At 38.6% G+C, this 19308-nt stretch overlaps 9 protein-coding genes and 1 non-coding gene across 10 annotated transcripts; 6 read left to right on the forward strand and 4 right to left on the reverse strand.

Moving 5' to 3' along the window:
* Nucleotides 1-181: 181 nt before the first annotated feature.
* Nucleotides 182-937, forward strand: UTR4 (putative acireductone synthase UTR4; the record flags this gene model as incomplete). The annotated part of the gene is made up of 1 exon (XM_448829.1): nucleotides 182-937. One exon carries the CDS (start codon nucleotides 182-184, stop codon nucleotides 935-937), a length of 756 nt encoding a protein of 251 aa, XP_448829.1.
* A 358-nt stretch (nucleotides 938-1295) lies between these two features.
* Nucleotides 1296-2474, reverse strand: RAD23 (Rad23p; the record flags this gene model as incomplete). The annotated part of the gene is made up of 1 exon (XM_448830.1): nucleotides 1296-2474. The coding sequence occupies one exon, from the start codon at nucleotides 2472-2474 to the stop codon at nucleotides 1296-1298; it is 1179 nt and encodes a 392-aa protein (XP_448830.1).
* A 1046-nt stretch (nucleotides 2475-3520) lies between these two features.
* On the reverse strand, nucleotides 3521-4864 carry ANP1 (Anp1p; the record flags this gene model as incomplete). The annotated part of the gene is made up of 1 exon (XM_448831.1): nucleotides 3521-4864. One exon carries the CDS (start codon nucleotides 4862-4864, stop codon nucleotides 3521-3523), a length of 1344 nt encoding a protein of 447 aa, XP_448831.1.
* A 655-nt stretch (nucleotides 4865-5519) lies between these two features.
* HYP2 (translation elongation factor eIF-5A) lies at nucleotides 5520-5993 on the forward strand (the record flags this gene model as incomplete). Its single annotated transcript, XM_448832.1, has 1 exon — nucleotides 5520-5993. The coding sequence occupies one exon, from the start codon at nucleotides 5520-5522 to the stop codon at nucleotides 5991-5993; it is 474 nt and encodes a 157-aa protein (XP_448832.1).
* A 640-nt stretch (nucleotides 5994-6633) lies between these two features.
* Nucleotides 6634-6715, forward strand: tS(AGA)8. The gene has a single exon. It is a non-coding gene; the product is annotated as a tRNA-Ser (tRNA).
* Nucleotides 6716-7079: 364 nt separating this feature from the next.
* MCM3 (MCM DNA helicase complex subunit MCM3) lies at nucleotides 7080-9917 on the forward strand (the record flags this gene model as incomplete). The annotated part of the gene is made up of 1 exon (XM_448833.1): nucleotides 7080-9917. The coding sequence occupies one exon, from the start codon at nucleotides 7080-7082 to the stop codon at nucleotides 9915-9917; it is 2838 nt and encodes a 945-aa protein (XP_448833.1).
* Nucleotides 9918-10484: 567 nt separating this feature from the next.
* Nucleotides 10485-14129, forward strand: SPF1 (ion-transporting P-type ATPase SPF1; the record flags this gene model as incomplete). Its single annotated transcript, XM_448834.1, has 1 exon — nucleotides 10485-14129. The coding sequence occupies one exon, from the start codon at nucleotides 10485-10487 to the stop codon at nucleotides 14127-14129; it is 3645 nt and encodes a 1214-aa protein (XP_448834.1).
* A 227-nt stretch (nucleotides 14130-14356) lies between these two features.
* Nucleotides 14357-16174, reverse strand: PRP39 (Prp39p; the record flags this gene model as incomplete). The annotated part of the gene is made up of 1 exon (XM_448835.1): nucleotides 14357-16174. One exon carries the CDS (start codon nucleotides 16172-16174, stop codon nucleotides 14357-14359), a length of 1818 nt encoding a protein of 605 aa, XP_448835.1.
* A 444-nt stretch (nucleotides 16175-16618) lies between these two features.
* Nucleotides 16619-17590, forward strand: PRM6 (pheromone-regulated K(+) transporter PRM6; the record flags this gene model as incomplete). Its single annotated transcript, XM_448836.1, has 1 exon — nucleotides 16619-17590. The coding sequence occupies one exon, from the start codon at nucleotides 16619-16621 to the stop codon at nucleotides 17588-17590; it is 972 nt and encodes a 323-aa protein (XP_448836.1).
* A 370-nt stretch (nucleotides 17591-17960) lies between these two features.
* Nucleotides 17961-19112, reverse strand: GSF2 (Gsf2p; the record flags this gene model as incomplete). Its single annotated transcript, XM_448837.1, has 1 exon — nucleotides 17961-19112. One exon carries the CDS (start codon nucleotides 19110-19112, stop codon nucleotides 17961-17963), a length of 1152 nt encoding a protein of 383 aa, XP_448837.1.
* Between the last annotated feature and the right edge of the window lie 196 nt (nucleotides 19113-19308).

Raw genomic sequence — 19308 nt, forward strand, 5'->3', positions numbered from 1 at the left:
TAAATGATAAGTTTGATTAATTCCCGCATTGTTTTGTTCTCATATATTAGATCAATTGCTTTCGATCTGCTAAGATATTTTAATTTAAGTTTTTATTCCGTTTTTTTAGCATATTATTATTGATCAAGCTTTATAGAAAATTTAGCAGCATTTAGATTTTTATCAACTTATCAAACCGCAGATGTCGCCAGACCCAAAATACAGTGCGTACTTATTAGATATTGAGGGTACATTGTGCCCATTGTCCTTTGTTAAGGATACCCTATACCCATTCTTTGTTCTACACGTCCAAAGAATTGTTTATGAAAATTTTAATGAGGAGCATCCAAAGGATGAATTTATTGCAGAGCAATTGGCCAAATATGATATAAAAGAGGAAGGTCAAGCTGGTAAAAATAAATTGGTGGAACATTTATTGGACCTAGTTGCCAATGACACCAAGGATTCTACTTTGAAAGCTCTCCAAGGTCACGTATGGGAAGTGGGTTACAATTCCGGTGAACTTGAGGTACCATTATACCCAGATGTTATTGACTTCCTGGTAAGGAATGACGGAAGAGGAGATGACAAAGTTCCTGTATACATTTATTCAAGTGGATCTATTCATGCTCAAAAACTGCTTTTTGGGCATGTTAAAAATTCCGGCAATTCCCACGCAAAAATTGCTGGTAATTGGGACCTGAATCGTTTTATTGATGGGTATTTCGATATAAATACAGCCGGTAAGAAGACAGAATCGAACTCTTACAAGAAAATTCTTGATGAAATTAAGATGACTGATAAACCACATGATGTTCTATTTTTAAGCGACAATGCAAAGGAATTGGATGCCGCTAAGGAGTGTGGTATTAGTGTTGGTTTAGCCATGAGAGCAGGCAATGTTACCGTCCCTAATGCAATTGATTATAAGCAATACTTCCAATTTACTAAATTGTAAAACACTTAATTATTGTGTGCTTTTGTCTGTTCTTAAATCGATTCCACAAGCATAATCAAATGGTTATGATATCTTAATATAATAAGTTTTCAGCTCTAAGAAAAATAAAACAATGTCCCACTAATTATATAATAAATACATACTAAGCTTCTATGATTTGTATTTGCAATTTTCTTTTTTGATTATGTTGGAGGCGTTACATCTACCTCGAGATTACGTGCATTAATTAAAATAAAGTTACTAAGTCTAAAAAGGATACTATATTCTTATAATTAATATAGAACAATGATGTCATAAATCCCAAAGCTGATATGCTGGGCAAATGCATGTGAATAATGTTAAGATAGAAATACAATTATTAGTCAGCGTAGTCACTGAAGAGCATATTAGCAGCAATCTCTTCATTTTTGTCACATGCAAAATATACCTGTATAACTAATGTACGCTCAAATCCAAGTTCGCAAAGTCTGGAAATAGCCTGCTCGTCCTCTGGTGAAAGAGTAATTGGGGCATTTTCTTCCGCAAAACCGTCAGCCCCCTCTACAGTATCGCCTTCCCCTTCTGCAATAGCCTCAAAATCCATAGCACCTTGTAAATTGTCACCAACTGCTTCAAGCAACATTGATACAAATACCTCTGGATTGGCCATAATCTGCTCACGAAGTTGTGGATATCTGTTACTTAAGTTTTCCAGGAGTGGAGCTAGTGCTTCGGGGTTACCAGATACGACTTGTCTTAAAGCCAATAAATCCTCCATAGTCAAACCAATGGAACCTGGAGGACCTCCAGTCGCAGATCCAGCACTCTCAGAGGTAGTACCTCCAGCAGTCTGTGCCGCACTTGGAGTAGCAGAGTCACGTGCTGCTTGTGCAAAAAGGTCGTCTTCTGCTGGTGGTTCGGCATTACCTTCAGTACTTTCCTCCTCATTCATATCAACATCGGCCTCGTGCTCTTGAGAGGTTTGGCCTTCTTGTGGTCTCAAGGTTTCTGGAATTCCCATCAGCAGATATTCAACAGCTCTGTCGGGATTGTTGAATGCCGCGCGAAGAGCACGCTCAACTTCGGCCCTTTCATATCCCATTTCCATTATTCTTTCGATTGTAGCGTTACGTTCTGAACCCACGACAAAGCCATCGTCGGTACCAGCATTAGGAGCTTCTGTGTTCTCAGAACTTGAATTAGTGGCAGGTTCTGTAGTCTCATTTTGGTTAGTTTCTGGCTGGGTAGAAGTTGCTGGGGTCGATTCAGAGGGGGTTTCTTCAGATTGTGCTTTTGGTGCAGAAGATTCTGTGACCTTAGTAGCGGTTGCCTTTTTGGCTGAAACCATAAATATCACCTCGTTACCATCCTTGAAGTTACAACTTTCAACGGAATCTCCATCCTTTAATACCTTACCTGAGAATATTAGTTTTATTTGGCTTGGATCACAGCTTAGTTTTTCACTTAAAGCTTCTTTAACTGCTACTATAGATTGAGAGCTTTCTAAATCAAGTGGGTACTTCTCCTTTTTGAAATTCTTAAATGTAACACTCACCATATTGTAGGTTTATTCTATTATAGTCGTATCTTGTCTATTTTCAAGTCTTGATGAATAATAGATTCAGTAAATCGGTATTGCTCTGGTTAAAGTCGGATTTTCTTTTTGTATAACACAAATTAGTTTAGTTCTCCGAAAAGTATTATTACGCTCTTGATTATTAGTAACTATTCTGAGTAAAATAACCAAAATCTAAATGAATCCTATGTTAGATTTACGATTAGCCAATTGTCTTCCTGATTATTGATGCGACAAAAACTTGTACTCTTAAGCTTTGATAGTATGTGCTGTCGCCAAAATGACAGTTATCTTTTATTTGGGCTTGTGGTGCCCATCCTCATGCTCGAAGTCCTTTGACATCCATTAGCAGTTTGGCACACAATAAGGTAAATTTTTACAATGTTGCCACCATCTCAACGTAATTAATGATAACAGCTGATGAATCATACAGGGTTTTCAAGTGGGATACATATATCTCTAACATATTAATGAACGTGTGTAAGATATGAGAAGCTTTCTTTTTAATTATTACAGGATATTAATATATTATTCCTAATAGTAGCTTAGACCATATAAAAAAAAATAAGTGCGTTATATATTCTGGTGAAGAAGTAAAAAATAAATGAAAATGCTAAAAGAGTGAAGACATGTTGCCGATAAGTTCATGAAAAGAGGTTATGCACAAGTACAATTGGATATTAATACGATAATGCTAGTCTAGTGAGATGGGTTGCTGGTAGAAAATTTTTAATGGCTAATACCTGCATTATACTATTTCCTAATACGCTTTAGAGCATGTGTCTTTCTATGGTTCTTGGGTTTTAGGTCCACAACTGTCAGAGTTATTCTATCACGGGACTGGTATTCTTATGATAATGCTTGAGAGTTTGCTTTATATTTTGAATACATCTTTGGGGAATTCTATAATAGTGTGAGGGGTATCCTACAGCTTGTTTTTCCCAGCAGTGCAACTACGCTAAGTAAAATTGATATTTTCTCTTGAAATTTACTATTTGGAAATGCAGAGATTAATGTCAGCTTTTTGATTATTTATTTGGGTCGAAGTCCAAAGGCTTGTCTTGTTGAGCAGCGTTATTAGCGTTGGCGTTGTTGAGTGATTGGTCACCGTTACTTGAAACATCGGCATCGTCGCTCCAATCCACAACAATATCTTTTTGTGTTTCCATATTTTTGAATATAATATCTTTCTCGTGTGCCCAGTCATCGCGAACATCCTCATAGCCTATTTCCCAAATTCTATCGTAGAACTCACGCAGTTGAATTTCTTCTAGTTTCCTCTTCTCTTCTTCTGCCATCCACGCCATGTATTTCAAGTCATCGGTGGAAGGTTCGTAGATATGCCAAATAACGTAGTGAGGTAATCCTACGACGTCGAAGCCCATTCTGCGGGACAATTTACCGAACGCTTCTGTTTCAGCGTGCTTCTGGAAAGAAAACGCTGGAAAGTGAGAGCCTGCTCTGAATACGCGTGCCTTTGACAATATGGAGACACCGCCGATACCATCTAGCATCATTTCATCCTCTGGGTTACCGTTTGGGTCTCTCATATAAGCCAAGTGGGTTCTCCAAGTGGCGTATTCGGGGTAACCTTCGACAATGACGCTGTCCTCTGACAAAGTGTCGGCCAATTGCAAGCCACCTTCTGATTCTACCCAGGAGTTCAAGTCATAAGGTTGGATGTTCCCCAGCCAGTCAGGCAGCGGTCTCCACACGTTGGGGACAATCACATCCTTATCGTGGTGCATCAGGTCCTCCATTATAGACCTGGGGATCACTTCTACGTCGACGTCTCTCCAGTACACCCACGAGTGGTAAGGCTTGATCGCTACTGAGCCGAGCCAGTTACGAGCCCTGGCCATCAGTTTTCTTCTGGGCCCCTGGGCGGCGAACCCGTGTCTGTCTGAGAAGGACTGTCCGATGATCTGGCCGAAGTCCTTCTCGAATATCTCTATGTTCCCGAACCGCTTGTTCTTGTCCTTCTGGGCCTGCTGCAAATGGTGCATCAGCACGCCCATGGTGTTGTCCGAGGAGTCCGACACCAGGAAGGACAGATCTATCAAGTGGTGTGGGTACGTCATCGCGTTCAGATGGTCGAAGAACATGGGCAAGTGCTCGGCAGCGTCTCTCAACGGGACACAGAACAGTATCCTGTCGTTGCGTTGCCACCCGTCGGGCAGCCCTGTGTAGTCATTCAAGTCATAGAACTCCACGCCGGGAACACTTCTAAAATCAGGGATGTAGTTCGCAGAGAACCACACCGCGAGCACGCCGGCTAGATCAAACACATTGTTGACAAACTTCAGCACCAGGTACAGCGCAAACAGCGACCCTACACAGCTCACCAGGAAGGGCCTATTGTACTTGAACATTTGTCGTGTCGTCTTTGTTCGACTAAATGAGAAATGAGCACAAGCAAGAACCAAGTCTATGTAAAGGGCAAGTAAATACTTGTTCTTATTTTGAAAATTTTTATCATTTGTCACTCTCCGCTAAATTGTAGCTCTATCAAGAGAGAGGGACAGCCAGAGAGATGAGCTTGTTTATTTTTAAATCAGCTAGAAGAAGATGATACGTTTGTACGTTACCCACATGATATACCGTATTCCATTCCATTATATATAGTCATATATCACGTATACCACCTGATTGTGCGTACATAAGTATATGTAGTCGTACAGTACGGTTTATTATTCACATGATATTACGTACAATTGTACATATCGTCATCGCACATCACGAATTTGCTCGTCATTGCGTTTCTGGTTTGGGCTTCCAGATGCTTTGTCACAGAGAAAGAAGAAGCGAAGAAGAAAAAAAAAATTTTTTTTTTTTTTTTAAAGTTTTTTGTATCTTCATTCAATTTCCAATTTCCAATTTCCAAATTTTCTTCTTCTCACTTTGATGAAAAGGATTTTGTGGGCGGGGAGAGAGAGAGCTTTTATTTTAGCTTCTTTTTTGAAATCTCTTCTTTAGACAAGAGATACAGACATAAGCACTCACACAGAACTCATAACACATAACACAATGGCTGAAGAAGAACATACCTTTGAGACCGCTGATGCTGGTTCCTCCACCACTTACCCAATGCAATGTTCTGCTTTGAGAAAGAACGGTTTCGTCGTTATCAAGGGTAGACCATGTAAGATTGTCGACATGTCTACTTCCAAGACCGGTAAGCACGGTCACGCCAAGGTCCACTTGGTCGCCATTGATATCTTCACTGGTAAGAAGTTGGAAGATTTGTCTCCATCCACCCACAACATGGAAGTCCCAGTTGTCAAGAGAACTGAATTCCAATTGTTGGACATCGATGACGGTTTCTTGTCCTTGATGAACATGGACGGTGACACCAAGGATGACGTTAGACACCCAGAAGGTGAATTGGGTGACCAAATGCAAGCTGCTTTCGACGAAGGTAAGGACTTGATGGTCACTATCATCGCCGCCATGGGTGAAGAAGCTGCTATCTCCTTCAAGGAAGCTCCAAGATCTGATTAAATCTAAAACTATGAAAATAACTCAAAGTGTAAAAAAAAAAAGGAAAATTAATATATTTTTAAATTGAAAAAAAAAAGATGTTGTATTGAAAACAAGGGAAGAAAAACAAAATTGGACATATAATACTTTTTTTTTCTTATATATAACTGGATTCTTTTTCTTCGATGTTTCAAAATGAAAGGCATACGAGAGATTTGTTTTTGGGGATTTACAAAAATGGCGTAGCATCTCAATGGCAGTTTGCATATCATATCAACTTTTATGCTCTATTAAAGGTATCCCGATAAGCGTATACTGGATGAGAGATGTCTCCTCCTTTTTGTGTTCCCTCCCTGCCCTCTCGTATTTCCCCTTGCATCAAGAAGAAGGAATCACTATATTTTTTTAGACAGTTTTTTTTTTTTACTTTATTATTTAATGGTTTAACGGAATACAAAAAGAATCACTTTTTTACATCACTCTATATTTTATGCAGCCGGTGTATATATCAATGGCTATGCTCTGGGCTTAGAAGCGTGTCCTAGCAGAGAATTTCTAGGTTAAAGCTGAGAGTGCGAAAATTCTATACGCTCTACACAACGATATCTAGTGCATGATATAAGCCTGAACCCGTAAATCATCCATTTCATCTAGTGCTATTGGCAACTTGGCCGAGTGGTTAAGGCGAAAGATTAGAAATCTTTTGGGCTCTGCCCGCGCAGGTTCGAATCCTGCAGTTGTCGTTATTACTTTCTTTTTTTTTGGTTTGCTCATCTAATCAATTAGACTTCCTAATCGGGTAATTGCTATGCTAAATGAATTTTTCAATATAATTTCCTAATCCGGTAGAGCTATTCATTGTAAGTGTTTCCACGTCAATTTTTTTTTTTGTCAAAACTCTTTCACCAAGCATTGATCAATGAGTATACTGTAACTTCAAGTTTTAATGCCATATTTGGCAGCTGGTATATTTGAGCTGTATCGAGGGTTGAGAGACCAGGAACATATAAGATTAGATCCCAATTGCTGTGTATCTAGTGAAGGAGTGGATAGAAAAAGCTCTCGATTAGTACTAGAATCTTTACTCCTGCTGACGGTTTTTAGAACATGGATGGCGGTATAGAGGATTCCGGGGCGTTCTTTGCCCCAGATGCAGTTTTCGGGGACAGAGTGAGGCGTTTCCAGGAGTTTTTAGAAGTGTTTGAGCAGTACAAGGACGACGTAAAGGCGATCCTGGCTAAGAACAGTGCCAGTCTGGCCAGTGAACTCGGTAATATAGATGAAGACGCCGAGGAGGATGTGGATCTGATGGATGACATTGACAAGTCGAAGAAGAATGTCTCGGATGGGCCCAATGCGGTGCCCCACAGGATTACTATATCTCTGGATGACCTAAGAGATTTCGATAGGAAGTTCTGGCGCGGGGTGCTGAATGAGCCAGCGTACTATATCCCACCGGCTGAGAGGGCTTTGAGTGAAATTGCCACGGCGCTGGATGATTCTCCAAGAAACACAGTGGATGCTGTCTCAGCTAAGCGTCCTTGGAGACTGTCGTTCAAGGGCTCTTTCGGTTCACATACTCTTTCTCCCGGTACTTTGAACGCGATGTATTTGAACAAATTGGTCTCCATTGAAGGTATCGTGACTAAAACTTCATTGGTGAGACCAAAACTGATGAGATCGGTGCACTACGCGGAAAAGACAGGTAGGTTCCATTACAGAGATTACACAGATTCTACAACTTCATTGACGACCAGAGTTCCTACCCCTGCCATATATCCTACCGAAGATCCGGATGGTAACAAATTGACAACAGAGTATGGGTTTAGTACCTATATTGATCATCAAAGAATCACAGTGCAAGAGATGCCTGAAATGGCTCAAGTGGGTCCCGTACCGAGGTCAGTAGACATCATCCTGGATGATGACCTTGTGGACAAGACTAAACCAGGTGACAGAATCAATGTTGTTGGTGTTTTCAAATCTGTTGGTGCTGGTGGCTTAAACCAGGGTGAATCAAATACATTGAATGGTTTTAGAACATTGATCATAGGTAATAGCGTATACCCATTACACGCAAGATCAACGGGTGTGTCAGCTAAGGAAACTTTGAATGATCTTGACATTAGAAACATCAATAAATTGTCAAAGAGAGGAGATATATTCGAAATTCTTGCTCAATCATTGGCCCCATCAATTTACGGTCATGAAAATATTAAGAGGGCGGTTTTGCTAATGTTGTTCGGAGGTGTCGAGAAAAATCTGGAAAATGGTTCACATTTGAGAGGTGATATAAATATACTAATGGTTGGTGATCCGTCTACAGCCAAATCCCAAATGTTAAGGTTTGTTCTAAACACAGCATCGTTGGCAATTGCCACCACCGGTAGAGGTTCTTCTGGTGTTGGTCTAACTGCTGCTGTCACCACAGACAGAGAGACGGGTGAAAGAAGACTAGAAGCAGGTGCGATGGTTTTGGCTGATAGAGGTATTGTTTGTATCGATGAATTCGATAAGATGACTGATGTAGATAGAGTTGCTATTCATGAAGTCATGGAACAGCAGACAGTTACGATCGCTAAAGCTGGTATCCATACCACGCTAAACTCTAGATGTAGTGTCATTGCTGCAGCAAATCCTGTTTTTGGGCAATATGATGTTAACAGAGATCCTCATCAAAATATTGCACTTCCTGACTCGCTTTTGTCACGTTTCGATTTGCTATTTGTTGTTACTGATGATATCAACGAAGCAAGAGATAGATCAATCAGTGAACATGTCTTGAGAACTCATAGATACTTGTCACCTGGTATGGTTGAAGGTGAGCCTGTGAGAGATAGACTAAATTTATCTCTAGCTGTAGGTACAGATGAAGACGACGAAAATGCTAATGACAACACTAACCAGGATGAAGAGGACCAGGTATTTGAAAAATTCAATCCTTTGCTGCAAGCGGGTGCTATGTTAGCCAAGAATCGTGGTAACTATAATGGTACCGAGATTCCTAAATTAGTAAAAATTTCTTTCTTAAGGAAATATGTCCAATATGCGAAGGAGAGAGTTGTTCCACAATTAACAACCGAGGCGGTTGATGTGATTGTTAAGAACTATACTGATCTAAGAAATGATGAAAACACTAAAAAATCACCAATTACAGCAAGAACTTTGGAAACTTTGATTAGATTGGCTACAGCACATGCCAAAGTCAGGCTATCCAGAACGGTTGACAAAGTTGATGCTACCGTCGCTGCTAACTTATTGCGTTTCTCATTGCTTGGTGAAGACGTTGGCGAAATTACTGATGCTGATTTGCAAATGGACTTTGAGTATCCATCAAACAGAAATTCGCCAAAGAAATCACCAAAAAAGAAACAAAGATTGGGGCCAAGAGGATATGGTTTGTCACCATCGAAAAGTAACAGAGGATCACCTGTTAAGAGATTGGACTTCGGCGATTCACAAGCAGAGGAAAGGCTAGATGCTTCTCAAATAGAAGAAGAGGATGTCCTTGAACCAGGAATGGAAGAACTACATATCAGTGATGATGCCAACTTACACAGAAGACTAGAAAGAGAGTTGAGAGGTTCGCCTTTGCGTTCCACGCAACAAGGTCCATTAACAGAGGTGACCACACCTAGGATGCCCAATATCTCGACTGCTGGCCAGGAAGAGGATAATGGCAATCAAGATATATCAGTGGATACTGTTGACCAAAGCAATATTTCAACTGCAAGGCTGTCACTATTGTCTGGTCTTGTTGCAAGGCTAATGCAGACCGATCTTTTCGAGGAAGAATCTTACCCAGTGGATGCTTTGTTCGATGTTATCAACGGGGAACTGGCAGAAGAAGAGAAGTTCACAAAGACAGAATACCTTGCTGGTTTGAAGGTTATGGCTCAAAGAAACAATCTAATGATCGCAGAAGAGAAAGTCTGGAGAGTATAATTCCATTTTATATATATTTTTAGCAGAAACATTGAATTGTGTTACAGAATCATTTCTGCTTCAGTTTCATATTTTTTAAAAGTGCTCTAACTATATAGTATTTTTTGTAATATTACCTTATTTCGAACTATTAATATAATCTCGAACTATTCCATATATTTTTGGGTTTAAAAACTGGCCACATTTGATGTAACTACTGGATATGATCAACATATACTACTCTTTAAATAAATCCTACACGGTGACTTCACAGAGTCGTCTCTTACCGGGGGATATAGTTTACACGGAAAATCTGAAAAAAAAATCTGAAAAAATTGAAAAAATATCGTTCTCTTAGTTTCTCGATGAGGCTGTCAATTCTGGCTGGTGGCAAGCTAATCCTAAACGTGAGGATAAGGTGTAGGATTGACTTTGAGCACAGTCGAACTTATTAACGTTTACGAGTTGAGTTTCTATTTCTTTAATTTTAGCACTTCAACTAATATTTGAAGAATTGGATAGTTTTGGTTGTCTAACAAATTGTAAAGTACTCTGCATTTTATTAAACTTCTAAAAAGGAAACCAGCAATGGCTGATAAAGTGAATAGTCCTATTGTAAAGGACTCACAGCTGCTGATACCTAAGAGTTTGACAGCACGTCCATACACTCTACCATTCTTTCCATTGTATGCTACATTTGCTCAGATTTATTTCCAACAGTATGATACTTACATTAAGGGCCCAGAATGGACTTTCGTCTATTTGGGTACAATTGTCAGTTTGAATATTTTGGTTCTGTTACTTCCAGAATGGAATATTCAACTTGCTGCTAAGTTTAAGTATAACAAGGTTGATAACATTAATGAAGCTACACACATTTTGATAAATACCACCCCAAACAATGGTTCCTCTGATATTGTTAAAATTGAACGCGCTAATGAAATGGGTGAATTGCAAACTTTTTTCCAATTCCAAAAGAAAAGATTCTTGTGGCATGAAGATGAACAACAATTCTCTTCACCCAAGTTTTTGATAGATGGAACTCCGAAGATCAGTGAATTTCAAAATTTCAAAGGTCATAAAGGTGATTTGACCCATTTGAGAAGACTTTATGGTAACAACGAGTTTGACATCCCAATTCCAACTTTCTTGGAGTTGTTCAAGGAACATGCAGTTGCTCCTCTTTTTGTCTTTCAGGTTTTCTGTGTTGCATTGTGGCTTTTGGATGAATACTGGTATCTATCTTTATTCAATTTGTTCATGATCCTATCCATGGAAGCAGCCTCTGTGTTCCAGCGTTTAACCGCATTGAAGGAGTTTAGAACAATGGGTGTTAAACCTTATGCGATCAATGTCTTGAGAGATGGTAAATGGGTGGAAATGCAAACGAATGAATTATTGCCCATGGATGTCGTTTCCGTTGTGAGAACAGCAGAGGATAGTGCTCTTCCTTGTGATTTGATCTTGGTTGATGGTACATGTATTGTTAACGAGGCTATGTTGTCAGGTGAATCTACTCCGTTGTTGAAGGAATCTATTAGATTGCGCCCTGGTAATGAAGAGCTACAAATCGAAGGAACTGATAAAATTTCCGTTCTACATGGAGGTACAAAGGTTTTGCAAGTGACTACACCAGAAAAAACCGGCAAGGTCCCATCTCCACCTGATGGAGGTGCTATTGCTATCGTCACCAAAACTGGTTTCGAAACTTCCCAAGGTTCTTTGGTTCGTGTTATGATTTATTCTTCGGAGCGCGTTGGTGTTGACAATAAAGAGGCTCTATACTTCATTTTGTTCTTGTTGATTTTTGCTGTTGTTGCATCATGGTATGTCTGGGTTGAAGGTACAAAGATGGGTAGGGTACAATCCAAATTGATCTTAGATTGTATCCTGATTATCACCTCTGTTGTTCCACCTGAGTTGCCAATGGAACTGACTATGGCTGTCAACAGTTCTTTGTCGGCATTGAGCAAATTTTATGTTTACTGTACTGAACCATTCAGAATCCCATTTGCAGGTAGAATTGATGTTTGTTGTTTTGATAAGACCGGTACCTTAACTGGTGAAGATCTGGTATTTGAAGGATTAGCTGGGTTATCAAGTGATCCAAAGGATATTCGTCATTTATATTCTGCCACTGACTGTCCTAACTCAACTTCGCTGGTTGTTGGTGCTGCTCATGCCCTTGTTAGACTTGAAGATGGTGAAATTGTTGGTGATCCTATGGAAAAGGCTACTTTGAAGGCTTTGAAATGGACTGTTGAGAAAGGTGATAAGGTATTTAATGAAAAAAATGGCCAAGTTACAATTTTGCGTCGTTTCCAATTTTCCTCTGCTCTAAAAAGATCATCATCTGTTGCTACTCATGATGGTAAACTTTACTCTGCTGTTAAAGGTGCTCCGGAAACAATCAGGGAAAGACTTTTCACTATCCCTGCTAATTATGATGAGATTTATAAGTCCTTTACACGTTCTGGTTCTAGAGTTCTAGCTCTCGCTTCCAAGAAGCTTGAGAAAATGTCTCAGTCACAAATTGAAGATGCTGACAGAGAGCACTTCGAAAGAGATCTGGAATTTAACGGTTTCTTAATCTTCCATTGTCCATTAAAACATGACGCCATTGAGACTATTCAAATGTTGAATGAATCTGCACATCGTTGTGTCATGATTACCGGTGATAACCCATTAACCGCTGTTCATGTAGCAAAGGAGGTAGGAATTGTTAAGGGTGAAACTCTGATAGTGGATATGGTTGATAATGGTAATGATGACAAACTTGTTTTCAGAAATGTTGAAGAGACATTGAGTTTCGAATTTGTTGTTAGTAAGGATTCCTTTGAAAAGTATGGTATATTTGACAAATACGATCTTGCGGTAACCGGGCATGCTCTAGAGGCATTAAAAGGACACCACCAACTGCAAGATTTGATTCGTCATGCTTGGATTTATGCTCGTGTTTCTCCAGCACAAAAGGAATTTATTTTGAACAATTTGAAGGATATGGGATACCAAACGTTAATGTGTGGTGACGGTACTAATGATGTTGGTGCTTTGAAGCAAGCTCACGTTGGTGTAGCATTGTTAAATGGTACTGAAGAAGGTTTAAAAAAAGTCGCCGAACAACGTAGACTAGATAGTATGAAGGAAATATATGACAAACAGACCGCTTTCTTGGCTAGATGGGGTAAACCTCCAGCACCAGTTCCAGAAAACATTGCCCATTTGTATCCTCCTGGTCCTTCAAATCCTCATTATCTAACTGCCCTAGAGAAGAAGGGCACAGTCATTACTCCTGAAATTAGAAAGATGGTTACTGAAGCTAATAATAAGCCTGTGGAAATCGCTGCACCAAGTACAGAAAAACCAGCAGCAAACGACCTAGCTAGTATGATCTTGAGTGGGGCTAGCGAAAGTCAAGAAGATGGAGAGACTCCTACCTTGAAACTTGGTGATGCATCTTGTGCTGCTCCATTTACCTCAAAATTAGCTAATGTTTCTGCTGTTACAAATATCATTCGTCAAGGTCGTTGTGCTCTAGTTAACACAATCCAAATGTACAAAATTCTAGCCTTGAACTGTTTGATTAGCGCATATTCTTTATCTATTATTTACATGGCTGGTGTTAAATTTGGTGATGGTCAGGCTACAACATCAGGTCTACTTTTGTCTGTGTGCTTCTTAAGTATATCTCGTGGTAAACCGCTACAAAAATTATCGAAGGCTAGACCTCAGGCTGGTATTTTCAATGTTTATATTATGGGATCTATCCTTTCTCAATTTGTTGTTCATATTGGTACTTTGATTTATCTCACCAATGAAATCTATAGATTGGAGCCAAGAGAACCTCAAGTTGATTTGGAAAAAGAATTTGCTCCATCATTGTTGAATACCGGTATATTCATTATCCAATTAGTGCAGCAAGTTTCAACTTTTGCTGTAAATTATCAAGGTGAACCATTCAGAGAAAATATTAGAAGTAATAAGGGTATGTATTATGGTTTATTGGGTGTTACAGGACTAGCTCTTGCCAGTGCTACTGAATTCATTCCTGAATTAAATGAAGCCATGAAGTTTGTTCCAATGGAAGATGACTTTAAGATGAAACTAACTATTACGTTGTTTGTTGACTTTTTTGGTTGCTGGGGTGCAGAACACTTCTTCAAATTTTTCTTCATGGATGATACACCTGCTGATATAACTGAAGAAAAGGTTAGAATTCAAGAGAAAAACTAATATACTGTTTTCGAAGGATCTGTAGATTTTGTTTTGGACTAGCTAATAGCACTGCATTATCTGATTTCGAACTATAGTTATTTCATTCCAGATACTAGCATATTTGGTGAATGAAGTCATGTAAATTATTAGATATTATTATATAGAATGAATCATTATATTACTAATTGTATTGGTCGTTAAAATGGCATTTCTGAGACAATGGACTATTCTTCATGACAGAGTTATTACCTTTTGTTCAAGAAGTCACTAGTATAGTAGTCCATGTATTTTGGTGCGCTGAACAATTTGTCCACGCTAATTGTTTTCGGTAATGGTTGTCCAAATTGACTGAGTTTACTGGAGTTATTCAGTATTAGTGAGTTCTTGTGTATTGGGTTGTTTGTAGCGATACCGGGGTGTCCATTATCTCGTTGGGAAACAGATTGTGCCCCTTTTGTTCCGACTCGTGGTTCGTTTATTCCCAGGATGGACAGTAAGAGTGGATCATCAAACACTGTGAGGTTACGATTGTCGTCTATTTCACAATTCAGCATGTAAAAATGGCGGTAATCTTCAAAAATATCATTTTTTATGGTTAATGGTAGTGTATTATTGTAACTCAAAGTTTTTATTAATGCGTTGAGCTTGATGAAGTTTTTCTCTGATTTCTCAAATTGGTACAGTAGTACCCAAAATTGGGATGAATTTTTGACCAAAGGAAGGCGGGCATATTGTGTGAAGTATTTTCTGGTCTGAATTTTATTTTTCAAGACCAGCCATGTGAGTTTTATGAGTGCTACGATTAGAACACTAACATTTCCATCATTTAGTATTCTCGTTAGGGTATCAGTTTTTCTATAACTGTTCTGTAAATAGGCAGATAATTTCGTTTCCAGAAATTTTGCGTACAGATTTTGTTTTTGTAATATTTCCTTACTGTCATCACCCCACTTATTCCCATAGTTATGGCGCTTAATCATATTCAACAGTTTCCAGATCAGAGAATGGTCAGATGGATAGTCTTTGATTAAACTTTCTAGTGTATCACAGTAGCTTTCATAAAAAATATCTGGGGAGTCTCGGTATCTTTCACTCATGTATGATAGGTTTAAATTTCGTATTTCTGTCGCAGACGAAGGTAATAGCCTGATAGCTTTCTGAAAACTAGATAAAACTCTTGTTGATGGATACTTCTGATTCATTTGCCATGATATATATGCCAACCAAAAAAACTCCTCTTTCGCACAAGGAATCAAGCATCTTCTATAGGTAGTTTCGATAATTTTGATATCGATGTCTTGTTCTTTTATGTAACTGAGGTATTGTTTCCAATTCTTTGCTTCCACTTGCGAGACACCGTTGACACTAAAAAAGGCGTGTTTGATTTGAGATTCGAATCTCCATATACTATTTACAAGAGTCTGTGTTTTTTGTAATTCTTTAGTAATATCTTCCTTTGTGAGTTTCTTTGAACCTTCTGAGGAATTGAAGGCCATGTATGCCTTGAAGTATTTAGCATATTGATGAAGTGGTATCTTCAGAAGTTCATGATAAATTGACATCACCGCTTCCCAATCTTCCTGAGTAGTCTCAAACTGAATGTATTTGTCCCAAAATTGGTGGGAAAGAAAATTGTAGCCAATATTATCTTTGGCAGTCTGATATTTTGATCTCCTCTCGTCCACCGATCCTGTTTTATTTGCCTCGAGGACACTAAGATAATCGCACCACAACTCCACAGAGTCAGGGAAAGCCTTCACAGCAGTTTCTAAAACCTTTATTGAATCTTCCAATCCGTATAGCTGGTACTTTACTGCTGTGTATTTTTTCCATACCAAACCCAGATACGGATATGTATCTAGTATTAGTTCAAATATCTTGCAAATATTAGCCTTGATATTTTCATTGGGATCATTGTACTTGACTACAATTTTTTCAACAACACCAATCAAATTGATAATACTCTCTTGGGATTCCCAGTCTAAATTGTTATATGTTTGTACCAGTATGGGGTTATCCCGAAGGAACGAGCCATCAAATCCAAGAACAGCATTTGTGGACATCTCTCAATTCAGCTTCTTTCAATGTTTGCAATCACAGTTCCAGAGTTAATCAGAGCACGCCAGGCATCCAGAGTATGTTAATTCTTGATTACATTTTAGAAATATTTAAGTCATCGGCATCGGATTTTCGACTTCTTCGGTTTCTGACATTTTTTAGCTCATCGCCATCCAGACTTGAAACATACAGCGATATTTAAATATTCGACAAAATCCAATATTTGAAACTTAGGTTCTTTACGTTACGAATCTATTGAATGTTATCCACTGTAAAGAAAACGTTTCAAGTTCAAAACTATAGTTAGAGCTAACATCAAGAAGATCAAATGAGTTCATACATATATATAAATATGCATTCCGAGGAATTGTAGTGATAGTGTCAGAACCTTGTAGACATTCATCATGGTGAACTGTAAAAAGAAGATTGCAGTTTATTACTTTTGAGTAATGGATGGCGTAACTACTTATGAAAGCTACCATGAGCTCTGTTTTAGTGATATTGATGTTCAATTGTTCTATAAAAGGGATTATTATACAATAGTGAAGTATATATGCTTACTCTATGGTCAATCAGTACTGAAATTTATGGTTTTGATATCAGATATGTACAGTTGTGTGAAACTATTGGCGTTTAACACTTGGTCAAATAACATTATTCAGCCTTGTATTCCTTTTAAAATCACTAAATGGCTATTCAGTGCATGTATCCTGCTATCAATTGTATTCATTTCCATTGAAATCGTCCTTGGTATGAGAATATTAATGAACACAAGGAGAAGAGATGTCATCTCACAGATGTATTTGAATAACTTTTCTCGAATAACTACATCACTGGTTGCTTATAAGAAATTCTGCATATACGATCACATTGAGCCTTCTAATATGTGGGAAAAACTTGGAGTATGGGCCTATTTCGAACTTAAAGGTGCTCCAAAACTTATAGCTGCGGATTCTTCTAGACAACTTATTAATGGGCTAACTTTATGGTCCATACTGATCTCGAAAAGCGGCAAAATAAAAAATGATTCTTTGAATTTGGGTGGTATATTCCATAGAATAAAGTTGATTGCAGTACAAAATCATGAGGAAGCTGTGTTCTTATCTTTTATGACCTTTTCATTCATTGTTTGGAGTTTGTTTATTTTTAAATTTTGTATGTTAATGGTGGCGGCAATAGTGATTACACATAAACTTGGAAATACTAGCTTCACTGAATCTAAACAAACATTAAGACGATATGCTCATTTTGCAATTAGGAGAAATATTAACGATATGATTATTAAAAAGTTAGAAAATAGCTTATCAGATTGTGAAAGTGAGTGGAGTGATGGCACCTTTCTGATTAGTGAACGCAACGAAGCTCAATCGAAACTATTATCCTCGATATATACACCATGTGAAGCATACATGCCCCGATAACACCATCAAACTATGTAGCATTCATATAAGCCTGATTCAAGAATAGATGGCATTTTGTTTGAAATGATAGTTAAATAATTCATTGATATATCATGATAGTAATAAGTATAATTACATTTGTATAAAAAAATTAAAGAAAAAAGCATGGATAGTCTATGATTGGAATATTACCTTTTCAATGATAGTTAACAAAACTAGATGTTTGAATAGCGTAAAAGGCTTTGAGCAAAAATAAAAATCAGTAAAAGGGAAATAAAAGATGAGTAATGGTACGGAGAGATACATTACAGCGAAATGAACCTTTAATGACATGAGATGATCTTGAAAGTAAAATGGAACAAATAAGGTATGTATTGCATAATTTGTTTATCTATTTTTCTTTTTTCTTTTCAGCTTCAGCAGCTTCAGCTTCAGCCTTTTCTTTATCAGCTCTTGCTCTTCTAATCGTGACTAGTTCAAGAAGCTTTTCATTAGGCTCATAAATTCCGAATCTTCTAAATCTTCTGATCTCCATGTTCATCTTGCCAATGTCGCCGTTGCACTTATCCAAGTTTTCTTTCAGGTTATTTTCCAATTCAACGAAGTACTCCTCACTTAAGACAAATCTCTCATTTTCTTTCATCTCTTTGAAAGTCGAACCAGTAAATCTCTCCTTCAATGGGGTTTGGAAACCTTCTCCATCATGCAATTGGACACCTGGGCTTGCAATTCTCTTAATAACACCAGCTCTATAAGCACGCACTTGACCACCATACTTCTCAAGCATGTGATTGTAGTAGTTGCCTTGGTAAGCGTCAAAAGTAGCTCTTCTAGCACCGATCCAGCCAATGGATTTCAACATGTTCTTGAACTTTGGGTTGTGGACATCAAGTTCGTTTCTCAAGTTCCATAGTCTGTAAGGGTTGAAAGAGATCGGGTTGGCCATACCTGAGTAGAAGAAAGTAATAATAAGAATAATCTTTAGGATGTGGAGCACAAAGAACAACCATTGTGCATCCACACTGGAGAAGTTAACCTGGATTTCAGCTTCCAGCTTAGCGGCCAATTCATAAAGCTCCATTCTTCTCACAAAGGGCAGCAGCATACGGGACAATTGGTTGGTTAGACAGATACCTGGGGTTGGTGAGATGACATCCGGCAAATCTGTGTACAGCCATCCGGCCATCAGGAGAGCGAAAATGGTCACGTATTTCTTGGAGTATCTCCATTGAGGCACAATCAGCTGGCCTGGCCACAATTGCTCAAACAAAGGTTTGTCGTAGTCCAGATCCTTCACGTACTTCTGATCCGCAGCATCGTAATCAAACAGCAAGCAGCCACCTTCCGTCAGAAACCCAGGGTGAACAGACTTCTTGAATGCGTAAGGCTTCTTTTCGTGGAATATAGTTGGCCTCAAGACCATAATTTCATTAAGATTAGAAGTAAAGATCTTCTCAACCCGAGTCTTGATCGTATCCTCTTTGTCGACTTGGAAAGCATAGTCGTGCTCACAGTCGTCATTCAACCTGACGTAAACCTCCATTATAAGTTTTTTTCCTGTTCTTATCCTTGTTCCTCGGCAAAGTAGGGGAATCAAAGCTACACTACCGCAAAACTACTAGTATTTATACGTCTTTATACTTTTATTTTTGCCTCCCAGTTGGCAACCCAATTTGTCACTCTCATGTCTTTGAGCAGTGCGTTTTTCTTTTTGTCACTGGAAGGCTATTAGTTAGCAA

The sequence above is a fragment of the Nakaseomyces glabratus genome, chromosome L (assembly GCF_010111755.1).
Source record: "Nakaseomyces glabratus chromosome L, complete sequence".
Lineage (NCBI taxonomy): Eukaryota > Fungi > Ascomycota > Saccharomycetes > Saccharomycetales > Saccharomycetaceae > Nakaseomyces > Nakaseomyces glabratus.